Source organism: Ambystoma mexicanum, chromosome 8, assembly GCF_040938575.1.
Source record: "Ambystoma mexicanum isolate Mex_15411 chromosome 8, UKY_AmexF1_1, whole genome shotgun sequence".
Classification (NCBI taxonomy): domain Eukaryota; kingdom Metazoa; phylum Chordata; class Amphibia; order Caudata; family Ambystomatidae; genus Ambystoma; species Ambystoma mexicanum.
In genome coordinates this window covers 559,884,794-559,902,046 of record NC_090929.1, presented here as the reverse complement: position 1 = coordinate 559,902,046, position 17,253 = coordinate 559,884,794, and the positions used below count along the sequence as shown (strand labels likewise).

Genomic DNA, 17,253 nt, shown 5'->3' with positions numbered 1-17,253 from the left:
TTGCAGAACATTGATTAGTGGCAGATGTTGTGTGCAAGTATAATATGTTGATTTGTTTATCTGTAGAGCTTTTTTTACTTATTGGTGGATATATGTGTGATTGCTTCAAAGCAGGCAATGAGGGAGTACTACAAACAGAACAGTATAAAGGGTAGAAGGGCTGCTTTGTGCGATTGTGTGCACATGCAATCCATGTGTTTTTTACTAATGCATGGCCTAGAGAGGGTACTGCTGAGACCGTGGACAGTCATAAAGGGCCTTGGATTATGGTCTTTATTGCATGCTAAAAAAAAGTATTTGGGCCAAAAAGAAATTCTGTGCTTGTTTCTTTTTCTGTAGTATACTATGGTCCATTATTTCTATTAGCATAGTATAACATGCTAATGGGAATGTTGGAGAATCTTATTGCGTCTAAACACTTTACTGAACAATGTAAAGTGGATTGACTATATAAGTTTTTTTTAACCTCAGTTTTTATACTGTGAAAGGTGGCTCCTAAAGGAACTTTTTTTGTGTTTCATGATTTTGTATTTTGTTTCTTTTGTTGCAGGAGCGGTTACGAAGTAAGGTGGGGGAGGGAAATAAGCGAAGAGACACCAACCAAAGATATAGAGGGGCAGGTGGACAGGGGAAGATGTTGGGTGAGCGTTAATTTTAAAGTAGGGGCAGTGTTTCTCATGCTCCTTGATTACAGCCTTGGAAGCATTTCAAAACTGCTCCCCACTGCAGAGTAGTGTGTTGCAGTATATACACATTACTGTTATCTTGGAAAGATATGGATCAACAGCTTCTTTTATGACTTGCAAGATAGCTAGTGGGATTTTCTGCCCTACAGGAGTAGCATTTGTGGTGTTAGTATTGGGTGAGGAAGATGAGGTAGAGGAATACCGTCTACTACTTCCTGAGAAATAAACAGCCTTTTTAGAAGAATTCCTGTGGTTGGATTTAGAGAGGCGCTGCATGGAGGTGGTCCCGTATGAGTACTGCCCAGGTTGTCCATGACTGAGTACAACGTTGCACTCAGTGCATTTCACCTTGGTAGCCTTAGTCTTTGGTACAGACCCAATGGTGGCAACAAACTGCCACACCCATTATTCTCTCTGGGTGCTAGATGTAGCCATTTCTTCTACTTTATCTTCCTGGTCCTCTTGATTGTTTTCTGCATGATTGCGCTTCTTCCAATGTGCAGGCACTCCAACTGGTGGTGGTGGTGGCTCCTGGAGAGAAGGGATGGCAATAGCTAATTTTTTAAGATAAATCAGTTCTGCTGATATTCTTCCAAGCATGTGCTCTGTCCTAGATTGCAAATGGATAATGAGTAAAAATAGGTCTAGGAGCTGTGCAAGGGCACATTTTCAGCTTGAATCATCTTAAAACAGCTAAGAATGCAGTTTTGAACTGTTCAGGAAGCATGGACCCATTCGCGAACACCTCATCATACTGCACGCAAGTGCGTGGTCACGTGGCCCTGTCCAGCCAATGACATCAGACGTTCGCAAAGTTGGCAAACACAAAAACTGCGTAAAAAGTTGCAAGAATGTTGTAGAAGTGTTAAAAATGTTGGTTGGAGGTGGGGAATGGCACAGTTTTAAGGTCAAACCTTCTACATCGGCCAAAAAATGCTGCTATATTGGGGGTAAGTATGATTTTAGGAAGTTTGTTTGTTTGTTTGTTTGTTTGTTTGTTTGTTTGTTTGTTTGTTTATTTTATTTATATAGCGCTCCGGACCCGGGAGTATAAGGGCGCTTAGTACAGGTTACAAGGCACAGTACATGGTAATAAGCAGAGATACTAGAACAAATTGAACAACAGTTATATACAGGAAATATAGGCAGTGGGGGTGATAGCACCCAATAATGACATGAATGAGGCATAAACAGTAAGTACAGTTTAAAGCTAGGTCTAACTTCAAGGTTGACATTTTGTCAGAAGCCACCCAATGGCAAGTTTCCTGAACGAATGGAAGGATTTGGATGATTTGATATTCAGAGGCAGGGTGTTCCAAAGTTGGGAGGCGAGGACAGTAAAGCTCGAGCCTCCGGCTCTTTTAGTGGTAAATCTAGGTACTATGAGACATAAGTTGTCGCAAATTAGGTTGCACTGGTAAAAACCCATGAAATTCAATGAAAAAACATTGTTAAAGGAATGTTGTGGTCACAAGTAAAACCGAAAAACCCCAGAAATTCACCAGTTATGGTAAGCTAAGCAACCATAACTCATGCTACCACTGTGCACTGCGAAGACCAACACCAAGGACATCAAAGATGACATCACAAATGTAATTGATGATATCACTGATGACATCACATTTGAAATACATTTTGATGAAAAGTTCTTACAAGGGGTTGTGTTTACAACATTGGTAACAAGCTGCCAGGGGTGATCACAATACCTATCTTGAAGTACTTAATGCATTAAAGAAGGTACTCATCTAAACAAAATATTATATTGCAGTGTTGTTGTTCATAGAGGAACCTAATCATACATAAACATAAGCAATGGTCGCAGAATGCATCATTGAAGTGACATATTTTTTTATCTGGTAATTTTGACTAGTAAAATAATAAATGCTACCTTATCAGAGTTTTGAGTAATGTAAAACATTTAATAATACCTAATAATTGAAGACTTACAACATAATTGAGGTAGTACAAACAATACATATGAGGATCCACAATGCATACAAATTAGAGGAACATATCGGGACACTAAATTAAGAAAGAAAGAAACATCACCTGAAAATGTCATCAACATTTATACACATGAATTGTGTGTTTGAGGCCTCCTTATTGCCCTGTATTTATGCACCATGAGGAGAGACCAAACGGTAAGGCAAGTACTTTAAGAACATCCAAGAAGGTTAACGTCTAGATATATAGCACCTTTTCAATTTTCATATTTTTACTGTCAGAGAACAAAACCGCCTGGCTTACATATTCCAGTGAACAAAAACAAGTGGCCCAGATATGTATTGTCATCAATGACATTTGTGATGACGTCTTTGTTGTCCTGGGTGTTAGTCTTTACAGTGCACGGTGGTGGCGTGAGTTATGGTTGCTTAGCTTAGCATAAATGGTGAATTATTACGCTTTTCGATGTTACGTGTAACCGTACCATCCCCTTTGTACAATATAGGTTTTAATTGAAATGACAATCAGCATGTGAGCGAAGAATAGGGTGTTCCTGGTGTGATCGATGCATCTAGCTTTGTAAACTCTGCACCTAAAATCAGACCAAATCCAGAATTGCTTTCCTATATAGAATTTGTTTGCAATACTTGTTTTTACAGTACACTTTGTGCTTTTATTTTACCTGTGATTTACATAAAGTACAATTTGATTTCAACCAAAATGAAAACATTATATATTGATTTCATTCTTGGTTGTGACTGTGTCATATTTGCCATTCCTTATATAATCTGCAGATATTCTGATAAATTAGTGTCATGGATTAGACAATCGGTTACAATACTTACAAAAGTAGGTTATCCCATCATTTACAATAATTGGTCAAGTGTCAATGCAAGCCTTAATGAAGATAATTATGACCAGCCGAAGAAAAGGAGTGTTATAATAATTATGTTAAGTATTTCATTTGCACAATATCCTGAGATGATGAATTCAATTCGACTGGTAGCCATGTTCATCTTTTCTTTGATAACTGCATCAAGAAATCGCAAAGGTCTTTCACATTATATTATCTTCTCCTTTTTCTAATCCAATTATGCTTCTTTTGAATCACTGAATGCAATGCTAAACAGGCCGCTCCTAGTAAGTTTGCAGCTCACAAAGGTTTTAAATTCCATTTGGAATAAAGAGGTGATTCATTTATACAGTCAGAGGCATTTGAAACGGACCAATTAATTTGCATGAACCAGTGTCTTCAATCGGTAGCTTTATATTACAGTGAAATGTCGCCCAGTTAATGCCAATTAGTTGTCTTCCCGCTACACGGTGATGCCACCTCACTCACACACAAAAGTTGACATGTGTTATGAAATTGGCGCATCATTTTACAATCGCATAGCACACAACTACTCCTGGCCTTTTTCGTAATAAACACTGAGGACTACCCACATTACGTGCTTGCGTTAGAAAACGTGTTGATTAACTCTGAAGCCCAGAAGACATAACTAATTGCTTCTCTGTTATGTCGTTCTTCTTTTGCCCAAATGCATATTCTAGATACTGGTACGATCTTATACTACACAACCATCTCAACCATGCGGCAGATTGCGGGTTTAAAGCGAATTAGAATTGCATTTGCTCAATGTTAAGCACTGGTGCAAACGTAAGGTAATGTGGCCCCTGTTCTCTCCTCTCTGAAACGCCTGCCATTTATACAACTCATGCAATTCACCTCCATTTGCACACCCATTTGCCTGAACGTTCTAATTATTTGTAGGGACCATTTCACATCAACCATGTTGGATGCATACAGTATGCATCAATGACAGCAGTAGAATACCTTGTGTTGCATGCAGTCTGCTCACTGGGGCTGTATTGCATGTTATACGCCGTGATGTCCAACAGAACACGGAGCCTCGACTATGTTCAAGTTCTTTCTTTATTCCCCTTCTCACCTCTGCCCCCTACCCCTTCCTGCTGACATCACTACCCTTCTAATACAATTTGAGCAACATAGAAAGAAGATATTACAACCCTTCCGAGTTAAATAACAGGTCAACTCAGCCTTTTTCTCAATCTATCCTTTGGGTAGTTAAACTGCACGGTCTGACCGATTCCTTCAAATGACAGTGTAGTCTCTTTCATTTCTCTTCTGAACTGTTTTATATGCGTTTCAGTCAAGCTGAACCTTTCACACACCATGCAACTTAACAGCAAAGCTTTGTCAAAGAATGAAGCATTTCTTGTAAACTTCTGAACATCCCATTCAGCCTGCATCATCTACCCGTCAATGTCTGTTATAACTGAAACAGCTGGACTGGATGTAGGCGCCTGCTTTGTTTAGTGGAGTTTGTTGAACTACTAAGCAATCACCTTATCTGAATGCGGCTGGCTTTACCTTCCTCCTGTCCTCATACACTTTTATCTTTTTCTTGTTACTAGAATCCCTCTCCTGTAAGTCTTGTTGTTGGTTTTCATCCGTTCTTTTTACAGGGATATGAGCTCGTCCTGATGTCTTGACTGAACATCAGTTAGACAGGCAGGTTCCATTCAACGCAGTAGATGTTATTATTTGTAAATCAGGATATTGGGACAGTTTGTCCATTGCTACTAGAACATACCAGAACATAGGTGCCATTTGGTAGAGCTCCAAACAAATCAATGGCCACTTTATCCCACACAGCAAGCAGTACATTCGTCATTTTCAGTGGCTCAGGGAATGTGAGTGAGGAACATTTCTCATGGACAGGCTTTAAAAGGGAGTACATTTTTTGGAGCCATACCTTTTCCATAATAAACGTTTTGTGAAGACAATTCTCCAGTGCCCTTCATGAGCCAACTCAATTACTTTTGCTTGAACTTATGCTGTTGTGACAATTCTGTTTTTCTGCAGAATTAAGCATTGTGATGTGAAGGAGAGCACATGTTTCAGCAACCAAATGTCTTCAGCACATCATAATCCTTAGTTGTCATTTCTTGTGGTGAGACCGACATATTCCGCCACATTCCAAATTTGACACGCTCTTTTATGACATTAAGCGCCCAATTGCACAATGTTTCTTGAATTATGGTGTCCATGTCGAGCTTCAAGGTGAGGCGTGATTTGTGTGATATATCTGATATTCTGTTCAGATTTCGAGAACTTGGATTCATGTGTCCAAGAAAACAGGTGCCTGGAAATGTAATCTGCCAGATTGTTCTCCTTCCCAGGCTTGTGAATAATATCAAACTGGCATTCATGTAAACACAATCCCCAACTTGCAATCCAAAGTGGCATCTTACCATTGTGTTTGCCATATATTATTGTCAAGGCTTGATTGTCTCTGATGATAGTATGTTGTTTACCATATAGGCAGAAAATGATAATGCTCACATATCCAAACCACAGCAAGTCTTCCTTCTCAGCTTCGCATTGTGAAGACGAAGAAGCTGCACTGTGTTGGGCTAGAATGGCACTAAGCCACATGGGATTGCCATCTCCTATGAATCCTGTGGGCAGACCTGGGTCGTAATAGGCCATGCACATGGAGCCCATGATTTCTTTTATTTGATCACTACCCGTTTTTATAAGCAATTGCAGTGGTGTCCTTATGTAGGGAAAAACCCTGGATGTACCTGGTGTGGCAGCTGCCATGTCCAGGAATGATCTTACCGCTGATATGTTGGTCGGGCTTGGGGTGGGTGCCAGTGATTGTGCTTCATCAGGGTCAGGCTGAAGGCCCTTGTCAGAGATTATATGGCCAAAGAATGTCATAGTAGACTTCTAAATTCACACTTTTCAACATTGAAGTTCAAATGAGCAACTTTCAGTGCCATGCAAACTTTACATAAAGTGGCATCATGAGATTCCTGGGTGCTGGCAATAGCAAAACGTCTTCACTGTAGTTAATACATTGCAGAATGTGTCTAATTACATTGTGAACTCACACACAAATTATCTCAGCCGCGGTGGAAACTCCAAAACTATGGGATTTATATCTAAAAAAAAACTAATTGTGTGTCAAATGTTATGATATAAATTGAGGATGGATTTAATTCCACTTGGTGATAACTTTTGTTCATGTGAGGTTTTGGCAATACGGTCACACCATGGAGAAGGTTGCACCATGTCAGTCATTCTTGGAGGCAAATGTCTCTCCCTTTGTATTGCTTGGTTGGGCGTATGCATGTCAACACACAGACAGATGCGACCCTCTGGTTCTTACTTGGACATGGGTACAATGGGTGACACACCCCAGGTGTGGGAACTCAAACGGTTTCAATGTTATCCTGGCCCAGCAATGTTTGAATTTCATGATCAGCTGGCATTTGTATTTTCATTGGAATACTCTGTAATGCTAAGCATGTGGTTTCACTGAGTTATCTATGCATTGCTTTATTTGACAGTCTTTCAATATCCACCACACCTAAAATAGAGAAGGAAAACGTTTCATGACCATGTCTTTCGCATTGGACGTAGATGCTGTCCTAGGTCTATATAATATGTATATATACAATGTATATCCAATGTGTAAAGTGGATTAAAAGCTAGGGATGCAGACTCCTTCTGCCTCAATTTTAATAATGTAAAAGTGCAATATTGCAATGTTTTTCTTTGTATGTACAGCTCACAATGAGAACACTCTTGCATGGTAGCACAAATATAGATCCGTAGTGGTATATTTCTATGGAGGTGGGTTTTAGAGTAGACGAATGTGACAAACATTTGCATTCTGCATCACTAATGCCATTCACCATAACTCCAGTTTAAGTAAGACATTTTCAATGATGGACATTGAATTGCAGTTTAAGGACTCCAATGGGTTCAAAGGTTGTGGGGGTTTGCAGAGCACATACATAATCACTTTTTCTTTCATTTCTGGATGAGGAGTCAGATTCCTGCTGGTATGATATGATAGGTTATATATAACACGCTTAATACCCAGAGGTTTCTATGTGCGGAACCGAAGATTGTAATTGCGTGCTCTGTGTCGTCTTGCTTTCAAGTCGAGCACGTTGCTTCTGAGCTATCCTCCCGAGAAGAATAGTAATGTGATTTGGCTTCAGGATATGGGAATTTTTGGTGTAACTGTCGAGATCAAACACAATCTGGAGACACCAATTTGGGGACAGGTGCTCGTGTTCGGACAAGCGATATGTTTGTGTTGGAGAGAGATGTTGGCATTCAGGCGAGAGTATATGGGCCTGAATCACAGAGCGTTTTCCAATGGGATTCCACCATTATACAACACTTCTGTGAATCAGGCCCCATATGTTTTGTTTGACAGCACAGAGGTTGGTTTTGAGGAACAAACTCCACCTGTGTGAGCTCGATGCATAAATGTATGGTCTGCATACAGACTTAAAAGTGTTTTTTTGACCAAAGGAATCTCCTAATGCAGGTCACATACATTCATGAAAAACTCATATCCGCGTCGAAAACAGGTGTGTTTGTGGGTTATTTCCGACTTTTGTGTTTTTTTAGCCTGCCATATTGGTGATGATGGTTGTTGTGTTATCTTAACTTTGCCCATTACATATCCTTGTCCGTCAAATGCCTGTGCCCTGCAAGCCATTGTTAAGATATCTTCAAGTTTTCAAGTTTTCAAGCTGTTTTAAGTTGTCTCTTCCAGAATGAAGCAGATTTAAACCCAGAATTTTGTTGCGATCCGAGGACTTCCTTTTTGGATAATTTGTCAAAGTCATCTCATTACGACCCAGGCGGTAAGGGGTTTACGGCAGCGTAAACAGCGCCGACCCTTATTGCCTGATTCCGAGGTCCCTTAGCGCCATGGAGGATTTAACACCTGCTTTTAGCAGGTGTTAAAATCCATGTCGCTAAGGGACCTTGTTGTTAATTACGCCACCGTAATTTACGTTTACGCTACGTTTACGCCATGGACCTTGTTGTTAATTACGCCACCATGGCGGTAAAGGTACGGCCCAGGCGGTAACTTACCGCCTGGGTCGTAATGAGGCCTATAATCTTTCAGGTGTGTTCATAACCTCTTGACAAAATTGTCTAATGTTTCATCTTTTGATTGAATTGGAAGACATGTCTTTCACAGCCTATTTTCTTGTAAAGGGCAAAATAAGTGTTTAAACATTCTATTATGCCATCACATGTGTCTCTTGTATCCTGAGACAGTTGATATCTGTTACAATGCGAAGGCACATATGACTGCACACAGTTTATTTTTTTGTTCCTATCTGTAAATTGACGGTTAGTCCAGAGGGAATCAGATTCTTCACGACTTTGGAATTAAAGAGCATTGCAAACCATATATATAGAGCAGCCGAAAGCTACTTTGCCACAAATCCGTAAAAAAAACAAAAATGCAACAAAAAAAAAACAAAGGAGAAATTACTGTATTTTTTTTACTGAAAATGGTAGGTATTTTTGTATATGTATAGTACACAACAGGTGGGGTGTTGGGTAAGTGTATAGGTTAGGGTTGGGGTTGAGGGGAGTCTCTCCCCACATTATTAATAAAAAAAGAGTTAAAAAAGGAAAAGTAATGTTCATTTTTCAGTTCAAAAAATGACGTAATTTCTCCATTCGTTTTTCTCTCTCTAAATGTTCGCAGTCGCAGATATACACTTTGCCAGTGGTGTGGATATGTCTTGTGGCTAGGGAAACATTGTCAAGAATGTGACATGCCTCAGCACTACAACTGTGCAGTTGCCAATATATGGATATTTTTGCCAAAAGGGTAAAAGACCCCTGATGAGAATAAACATGCCAAGTGACGTCATCTTCAATGTGAGCCTTTGGTCAAGCAGGCCATAGCATCTGTGAACACTTTAAAGTCTTTAATCAATCTGGCCCAGCTTTGGCCTAGGTTCCTGGAACCAGCAATGTCAAAATCAGGAGGGGCCTGCAGTTGAAGTATCTCCGACACATTAATGTGCACGTGAAGAGAAGGGTGTAAAGTGGAGTTTAGGAGATCACATCCTCTCTCATGACTTTTACTGCTTCTTATAGTAGAAATTAAATGACAATAGTGCAGTGTATGCTCCAGGTGAATGGTACACTGTGAATGTTGATCATTCTTTCAGTAGATGAACAGCGAGATAATTTGTTTTGGGGATTCACTGAAGGCAGTAACACATGCATGTGTATGTCAGATATGTTTTGGTAGATGCCTTCTAGGATGCTGCTTGCAGGGATCATGATGTATGACTTCCTGGACATAGGCAACACCCCCTAGTTGGTTATTACCCAAATTGACTTTTTACCATTGACCTTATTTCCAATTGGCCTAATTATAGTGGTCCTAATTGACCTTCTGCACAATTGACCTTTATATTATTTTAGTTATTTTATAAATGTATTGGGTTGGTTTTGGATTATAAATAATATAAAAGGATTGGGTGGGGGGTTGCAATTTTTTTGGATTGGGTGGGGAATGGCATGGGGTTTCCCCCTGCATATATGTCCTAATTGACCTTTTAAATTAGATCAATTGTCCCGAGGTCAATTCTCCCGAGTTCAATTGTGAAAAGGTCAATTAGTATACAACCCCTAGTTGTGGTATGTAAAGCAAACGTGAATCTTGTTCGAAATGGGACTTCAACGCCATGATATAGTGACTTACTCAATGCCCCTATGCTATGCCCTCCTTTGTGCATGATTTGGGGGTCCTCCCTCAGGCAATAACAATTAGTGGTTTGATGTTCTGTACAGCAGGATGTGAGGGGGACTTCCGCTCAGCAGGATTTCCAAGAGCACCAGAAAAGAAATTGATATTAGTGCATTTTGATTTTCTACATTGGAGCCACACGTACTGCATGAACAGCCTGATCTGGGAATTGCTGAGAAGTGGGCATAGATGCGGTGGTACCCACTTTGTGAGAGCTGAAACACTTGTGTATGAGCGCGATACAAATAAAATATCAATGTCAAGGTGTTTGGTGGAGAGCTAGAGCGGTGTTGCTCTGTGGTCACCAACTGGGTTCAAGTGTGCTGTTGGTACATTGGCTAATGCTGTGTGCTCTCATGTCACAGCCCTTTGCTGAGTACCCCGGAACATGGGGAATTAGATTCAGATTGAAATGATTTATTAAAGCATCATGCTTGGTCAATGGTCATCATGACTACTGGTGACTTAGGGTAGAACATTGGAGTCATTTGTTTATATGTAAATCCTAACACGACTTCCGCCATGCCTATATATTAAAATCTAATAATAATTACACTATGACTGCTATTTTGGCCAGTCATTTCACTGCTTCAGAAATGTTACCACCCGTGTCCATGCCCTGTCATTCATGCATAGCAGTTATGGAGTTTGATGTTTCCAAAAATATGAACAATTTGCTTTATGTAAACTTATTTTATCAACTGTGTATAACCCATATCAAACATGACCATAACATTCGAGCAATGTTCTCTTCCTTAGAATGAAAGCCGAGAACGCTTTGCCTTTTGTGATTTACTCTTGATTTACTCTTAATCATTTGGTTATAAACCGCAAAGTTCTGAGCATTTCACATATTTTCTTTTATTATCTTATTTGAAAACTACTTGCTCATATACATTATTCTGTTTCCTCTTTGATATTTATATTAGTACTATCCTCCAATAGCAGCCAGATAAATGCAAACATCTTGTATTTCACATATATATGAGTAGATAGTGAAAACAATGGTGGTCTAGAGAACTTGTCCAAAATCTGCCTTGTATTTTGATTTAAGCATTTTGTAGTAAAAACTGAAATATTGGATCCAAAACCGATGCAGTGAAAATATTGGGTGGCCTAATTCGCAAAGATATTATGAGGATTAAGTCTAATTTAAACTGGAGAGGAATATTAGCTTCACAAATTAAATTGCACTTACTGATGCAAGCCTGATTTATACCTGGACAAAGTCACGTGTAGCTCAGCGTTGCTCAGTGTAATAACTTTATGCATATAATAGCTATCTCCAGGTGAAACTCTAACATGATTCAGACTTACAACTTGCAACTTCTTTGTGAAACATGCTCCAAATATGTGGCAAATAGTGAAAAATACACAGATGCTATTTTGTGACCCTGGAAGTATATTGTGATTCTGTATATTTCTCTGGGTGTTGGGATGGGAATCCTCTGGGATCCACAGGAATCCAGACAAAAATAAACACGGAAATGGATGTCAGATTTCATGACAGTTTCACCATCCGCTTCCATGTTTTTTATAGGCAATGTTTCCCAGCACTGTTCGGACACCCTTCTGACGATTACTCTGTTAGTAGTCCGAATATGAACATTTGAATTAGGCCTTTACATGATCAAGAACAGATCCATACAGCTTAAAGCTATGAAAAATACACCTACTTAATTGAAATTCTGTGCTTCTGATTAAGTTGCGACCTACTGTAATTTAATATTGTCCTTGACATTTTTGAAGATGCACTGATAGCATGCGATGAGTGCATTGAGTGCATTTCAACATACTTCTCCACCTGTCTTCTTTTCTTATTTAAACATCTTTATAATTATGATAATTTTTTCTTGAATGACAAGTTATACTCAGTTATGGGTAGAAAAGGACTAGCACCAGTTACCTCCAGACATTGCGATTTTCAGTGCTTTGCTGACATTGTTTGAGAGATTGTAGGATCTTACACTGTCTGTTTGCCTCTACATGCAACATTATGGAAAGTGCAGGACATCATCATGTATTCATACAAAGAATATGCAGTTACCCCTTTATTTCATTTGTCAATATTTTGCAGAACATTACAAGATGAATAATATTCAAAATATCAGCCTTTGTCACTGTGGTCAATTATTTATGTACTCTGAAACATCTTTTATAAACATGAGGAGGATTTAAATGTTTGTTTTGCGCTGCACATAATTTAAAATACTATTAATAGCAACCACAATTTAAACCAAAAATATAAACATATTACATTCTGGGTTCTACAATCTGTCTTCACTGTCGCTCACATTTACATTGCCTATCTTGTCGATGAACAACCTACCATAATACGAGAAATTATCATTACTTCATTTACAGGCAGCAGTATATTATGTGAAGTGTTTCCATGCAAAGAAATGTTAAAACGTAAGTGATGTGGAGTGGTTGGAAAAATTTCTTAAGAGTGGTACGTACCAGAAAATAGAAACATGGCGTCTGCCCTGCCCTCAGGAAGTAAAACAGACTTCGACCAGTCAGCAGGAGATTTCAAACCATTTCTCAGACACAAAGGCCACGGGAATTAGATGCCGATCAGAAGAGGAGGGTCTGCAGCGAGCAGAAAAATGGGCTTGCGCGTGCTGGTACGTAACACACAAGCAAGCCTAGTCAGGCCTGCTGCAAAAAATTAGCTTTTTAGAAGAAAAAAAATCTCTGTAAAATAATGCTTTAAATGTCATATTGACCTCACTTTAAAATGCATATGCTTCTGCCAAAAAGCTTTATAGTGTAATATTACAAATCCGTCTTTGTTTAGCTAGAAGCAAGGTCATCCATCCCAAAGATGTATTTTTAGCTTGAATGTATTGGCTTGAATCCAGATTCTTCTGTTACAAGAGAATTGCATCATTTTCAGAGGAAATTTCCTGTAAGGTCTTTGTGCATATTTTAAATATGTAGCCAATTTTTTTTGTTCATAGTGATCATATAAAAATGATGAATTAAAATGCTAAGGCATATACATTGGAAGGTCAATGATTTCCAGAAAAGCATTACTTTAAGATTTAAAAAAAAAACAATGAACCCTTTCCAACCAATGCTTATGTATAAATGAATAATAGTAACAACAGTGTAGACATACATAGACAGTGTTCAACAGAATGCAAGACAAGACAGAAGAAAATAACAGAACCAAAATAGTTATTCTTCACCCCGGCATTGATTGGCTGGGGTTCATGTCAGACTTTACGTAACTAACATACACACATGAAATGGTTTGAAAATCCTTGCTAATTTGTGTAAATCTGTAGCTAGAAACTTAAATAGAATTAAAAACTGCCCAACTGAAGATTAGCATTACCAACATTTGATAGTGAATAACTATTGCTGTAGATGCAACTAACCTTTGTTCATAGGTCCTAATGATCCCCATCATATGGCAATGCCAATTTTCAAATCAGGATTCACATTCCTATGATCGTGTGTTTGTCTATGTGGATGTGTAAGACCAAGGCTACAGTTTCAAAATAAATCATAGGAGTTCCTGGAGTCAAATCTTTTCACTAATGACAGCCTTTCCTTGAGCAAGACTGTTACATCATTAGGCATTTAGTGAGTGTAGTATTGACATGATCAACGGATTATTATGTGTCTTTTATGGACCAGCACAATAACAACTAGTACATAATTTATGGTAGTTGTAGATCATCTATGTTCACTAATAAATGTCTGTAGATACGGGAACCAGATTCTTCATGACTTTGGAATTAAAGAACATTGTCCAGTAGCTATGGAACAGCCGAAAACTACTTCACCAATGGTCTGGATGTATGTACTGTGGCCATGGAATCATAGCCAAGAATGTGATTTTACAAATACGTTCGCACAATAGAACAAGGGGAACAACTATTTGCAGACCACTCTGGCCATAGACACATTCACGGATCATCACTGAAGTAGAGTGTCTCTAACAATTTTGGCAAATTTTAAAACACTTGGGGTGAAACATGATTTTGATATATGTAACCTTGATAAGGGCATGTTGTTCTCTGTGCTTAGTTAGAGTTTACCTCAGTGAGGTTTTCCAACAAGTCAGAAACATGTTTCGGGGAGGGTTGCTGGTGGTACCCTTGATGTGTCTTGTATTTTGGACTAACGTGTGTTTTGGTGCAGTCTTATATGTACATGGTTCCTCCTTCTCTTGTATGGTTCTGAGTGTGAAAATGTTCATTTCTGACCTTCCTGCTTGAGAACCATCTCAGAGATAAGGTTATTTGATCTTGGGTGTTCTCAGTGGAGGTGCTCTCACACTTTTAGCTATGCTAAAATGCTTATGGTTTAACCATGGGTTAGTAAGCACTGTAGTACTGTGTCCCTTGCATTCTGTGAACATTTTGAAAACGTTGGGCTGTTATCTGCATGTAGTACAGAAGTGGGCTCTTTGCCCTGTGAGCCTACCACAACTCTGCACCTCAGGCACGTATCACAGATAATGGCCAACAGAACACAAACGTGCATATGAGGTTTTCTTGCTGCTCGTTTTCAGACTAGAATTGACTAACATATTGGCGAGCGAGTCGATTGCTGTAGAAATTGATATTTCTCCTTTGGTACAGTCCTGACAGCTAAAAAGTGACGAGAGTAGTTGTCACAGGACCACAAGCCTACACAGCAGGTAATTTGGCCTTGCTTTTTTCTCTCATACTTCTGTCAAATGTGAGGAAATATGGGGGTAAAGGAAGCAACATCCTCTGCAAGTTGCCTTTTTTGGCAAACTGAAAAGGATTAAGAGGAAGGCTTAGTAACACCCTCTAAGCCATTGATACCAGTAGATCATTATCAAGGAAATATCCTGGTATAGAAAGAATTATAACATTCCTTACTCCTCCTAGTAAAACCCTGCACAGGGAAGGCACTAGCTGGGGACCTTTTGAAAGCTTTAGTAAACATGATACACTTCTTTGCATATCACAAACTGCGCCCATGCCCACGTTTTCACCTGGTATTTGCAAGGTAGGAGATTTGACGCCACGAATGCTATTTATTTTAATACCTTGCAAGTTGATGTTTCCAATTTGAAAGCATTACCTATTTAGAATCTGATCAGTAAGCTAATACAGATCTCATCAGTGTACCTGAACCACTCCGTGTGTTACAACGAAACTCCCAATTTATCATGTGGTTTTACCCGTATTATGTTTATGGTAAAATTCATGAAACTGTTTGCCCACTTGATATAAAAAATCGATAGATTATATCTGTGTATTTTTTCACATTCTTCCATATAACTATGGATCGTTTAAAATGTTTCAGTATATAGGGACATTAATGCATCTTAATCATGTGTTACCATAAACAGAACATTCTTGCATTGCCTAGTTCAAGGATGAGGGTGGAACACACGAAGTCGTGTGTTCCCCTTGTATAAAGTGTTTCAATGGAGCATGTTGGTTTATTTGTAAGCATTTGTTGTGAAAATTCACACAGGTCTTTTAGAAAGAAATGTTTTATGAGAATAACATGTCTTTCGAACATTTAAAAATAGGACTGAACTATATATATATATAATTAAAAAGAAATCTTCATTATTTGGCACCCTGGTGTGGCTTTTGTAATGTCATCCTAGCTTTAACTTTGTTTCCAAGGTGATGCTTCCCAGTAGTTAATCTGTATAAAAGTACTATACGTTCGGAGAACCAGAGTGCCATGCTAAAATATGCCAGATATAGCATGACTTTGCTGTCCACAAACATGAACACAATGAGCAGTGTAGTTGTATCAAACAGATTGTTAGTGTTGCCTAGGTGGGTGTAACATATCCATATTAATGAGTGGTAGTGTGTCTCCATGGCTTTGAAGAAGCTTTGTCTGAATGACTGTGTGATAGTAGGCAATTATTAATTCTAACATCCTTAGTGACTCTTTAAGCTTGCAAATGATAATACATTGGTGACGATGGAAATATTGTTTTGCATCACAAACAATGGCATTGTGAGCACACATGTATTTCCATACTGCAGGTGTCAGAAAAGCAGTTATATAATGGAGACTTCTACATACTGAACAACTTTGGCAAGGATTCTTCAGATCTGGGCCTGAGAGCCCCAACCACAACAGGTTTTTACAATTAACATTGGCTCTGTAAGTAAATTCAATGTGGATTAATGCTGTTAAATCTTATTTTGTTTGGCTATTCTGAAATCATTACGTGGATTTGGCTCATACCAGGCGTTAAAACTCTGTATTGGCCATATCAAGCCAGGTTTTGCTTCATTGCGAAAATAAGATATCAAGATTTATGGATTATTTGCCACTTTGGTGATAGGTAGTGGAGCAAAACATTTTTTCGAAGGCTTGGTCTAGGGAAAGTTGTGTTTCAGACTCTGCTCTTGCCAAAAAAATGTTTTCCATGTTGCTCAATAAGTAAGAAGGAAACAACACAGAATGGGATTTGGCCTACAGCCTGCAAGATGGCAACATAGGAATCTGCAGTTGTGGACCTTTTCCAGTAAAGTTTACAGAGTTTGTGATCTACGGATATACTAAGTCCTACTCATCCTCGTCAGTGCTCAGAATTGTCCTGTGAGCGGCTGGGGTTTTCGTGGAGATGCCCCGTGCTGTAGAGTGGACCATATGGGAGCCAGGTGCTCTACGCGTCTGGGCTACATGTGTGATGGCAGTGGCTGAAGAGGCGTCGCAGGAAGATGGTTCGTCGCTGGAGAGGGTTAGAGGAGGGGCCCAGGGAAAGCAGTGAAACAGTAAATCATGTATGAAGCAAGTTGGTGATGTGCTCTGGTGTCTAGGGGGTTGATTTTGCTCTGGAGCGTGCCCAAGAAATGAACAAAATGTGATGCGTGTAAACGTGTGGAATGAGGACTCATCCATCTCCCTTTTCTAAAGCCTCCATTGGGGACTGAAGATCTTGCTTCCATATTTCAATGGAATACCTTTTTTTTACAGTTATATAGGGTAGGAAGTCAAAACACCATTGCATCTCTGCCTCACTCCACCCATTCAATTTA

At 39.1% G+C, this 17,253-nt stretch overlaps 1 protein-coding gene across 4 annotated transcripts in view; it reads right to left on the bottom strand.

The window, feature by feature from the left end:
- AJAP1 (adherens junctions associated protein 1) overlaps positions 1-17,253 on the bottom strand; it is a 992,092-nt gene that overhangs the window by 96,128 nt on the left and 878,711 nt on the right. For 2 of the 4 annotated variants that reach the window (XM_069610263.1, XM_069610265.1), the window contains exon 5: positions 12,710-12,841. The exons of 1 other annotated variant lie outside the window; for it this stretch is intronic. In XM_069610263.1, the coding sequence (XP_069466364.1) occupies positions 12,769-12,841 (73 nt within the window). In that variant the 3' untranslated portion in view covers positions 12,710-12,768. Of the gene's footprint in view, positions 1-12,709; positions 12,874-17,253 lie in introns of those variants that run through there. One more of the 4 variants, XM_069610264.1, reaches the window with a different exon arrangement.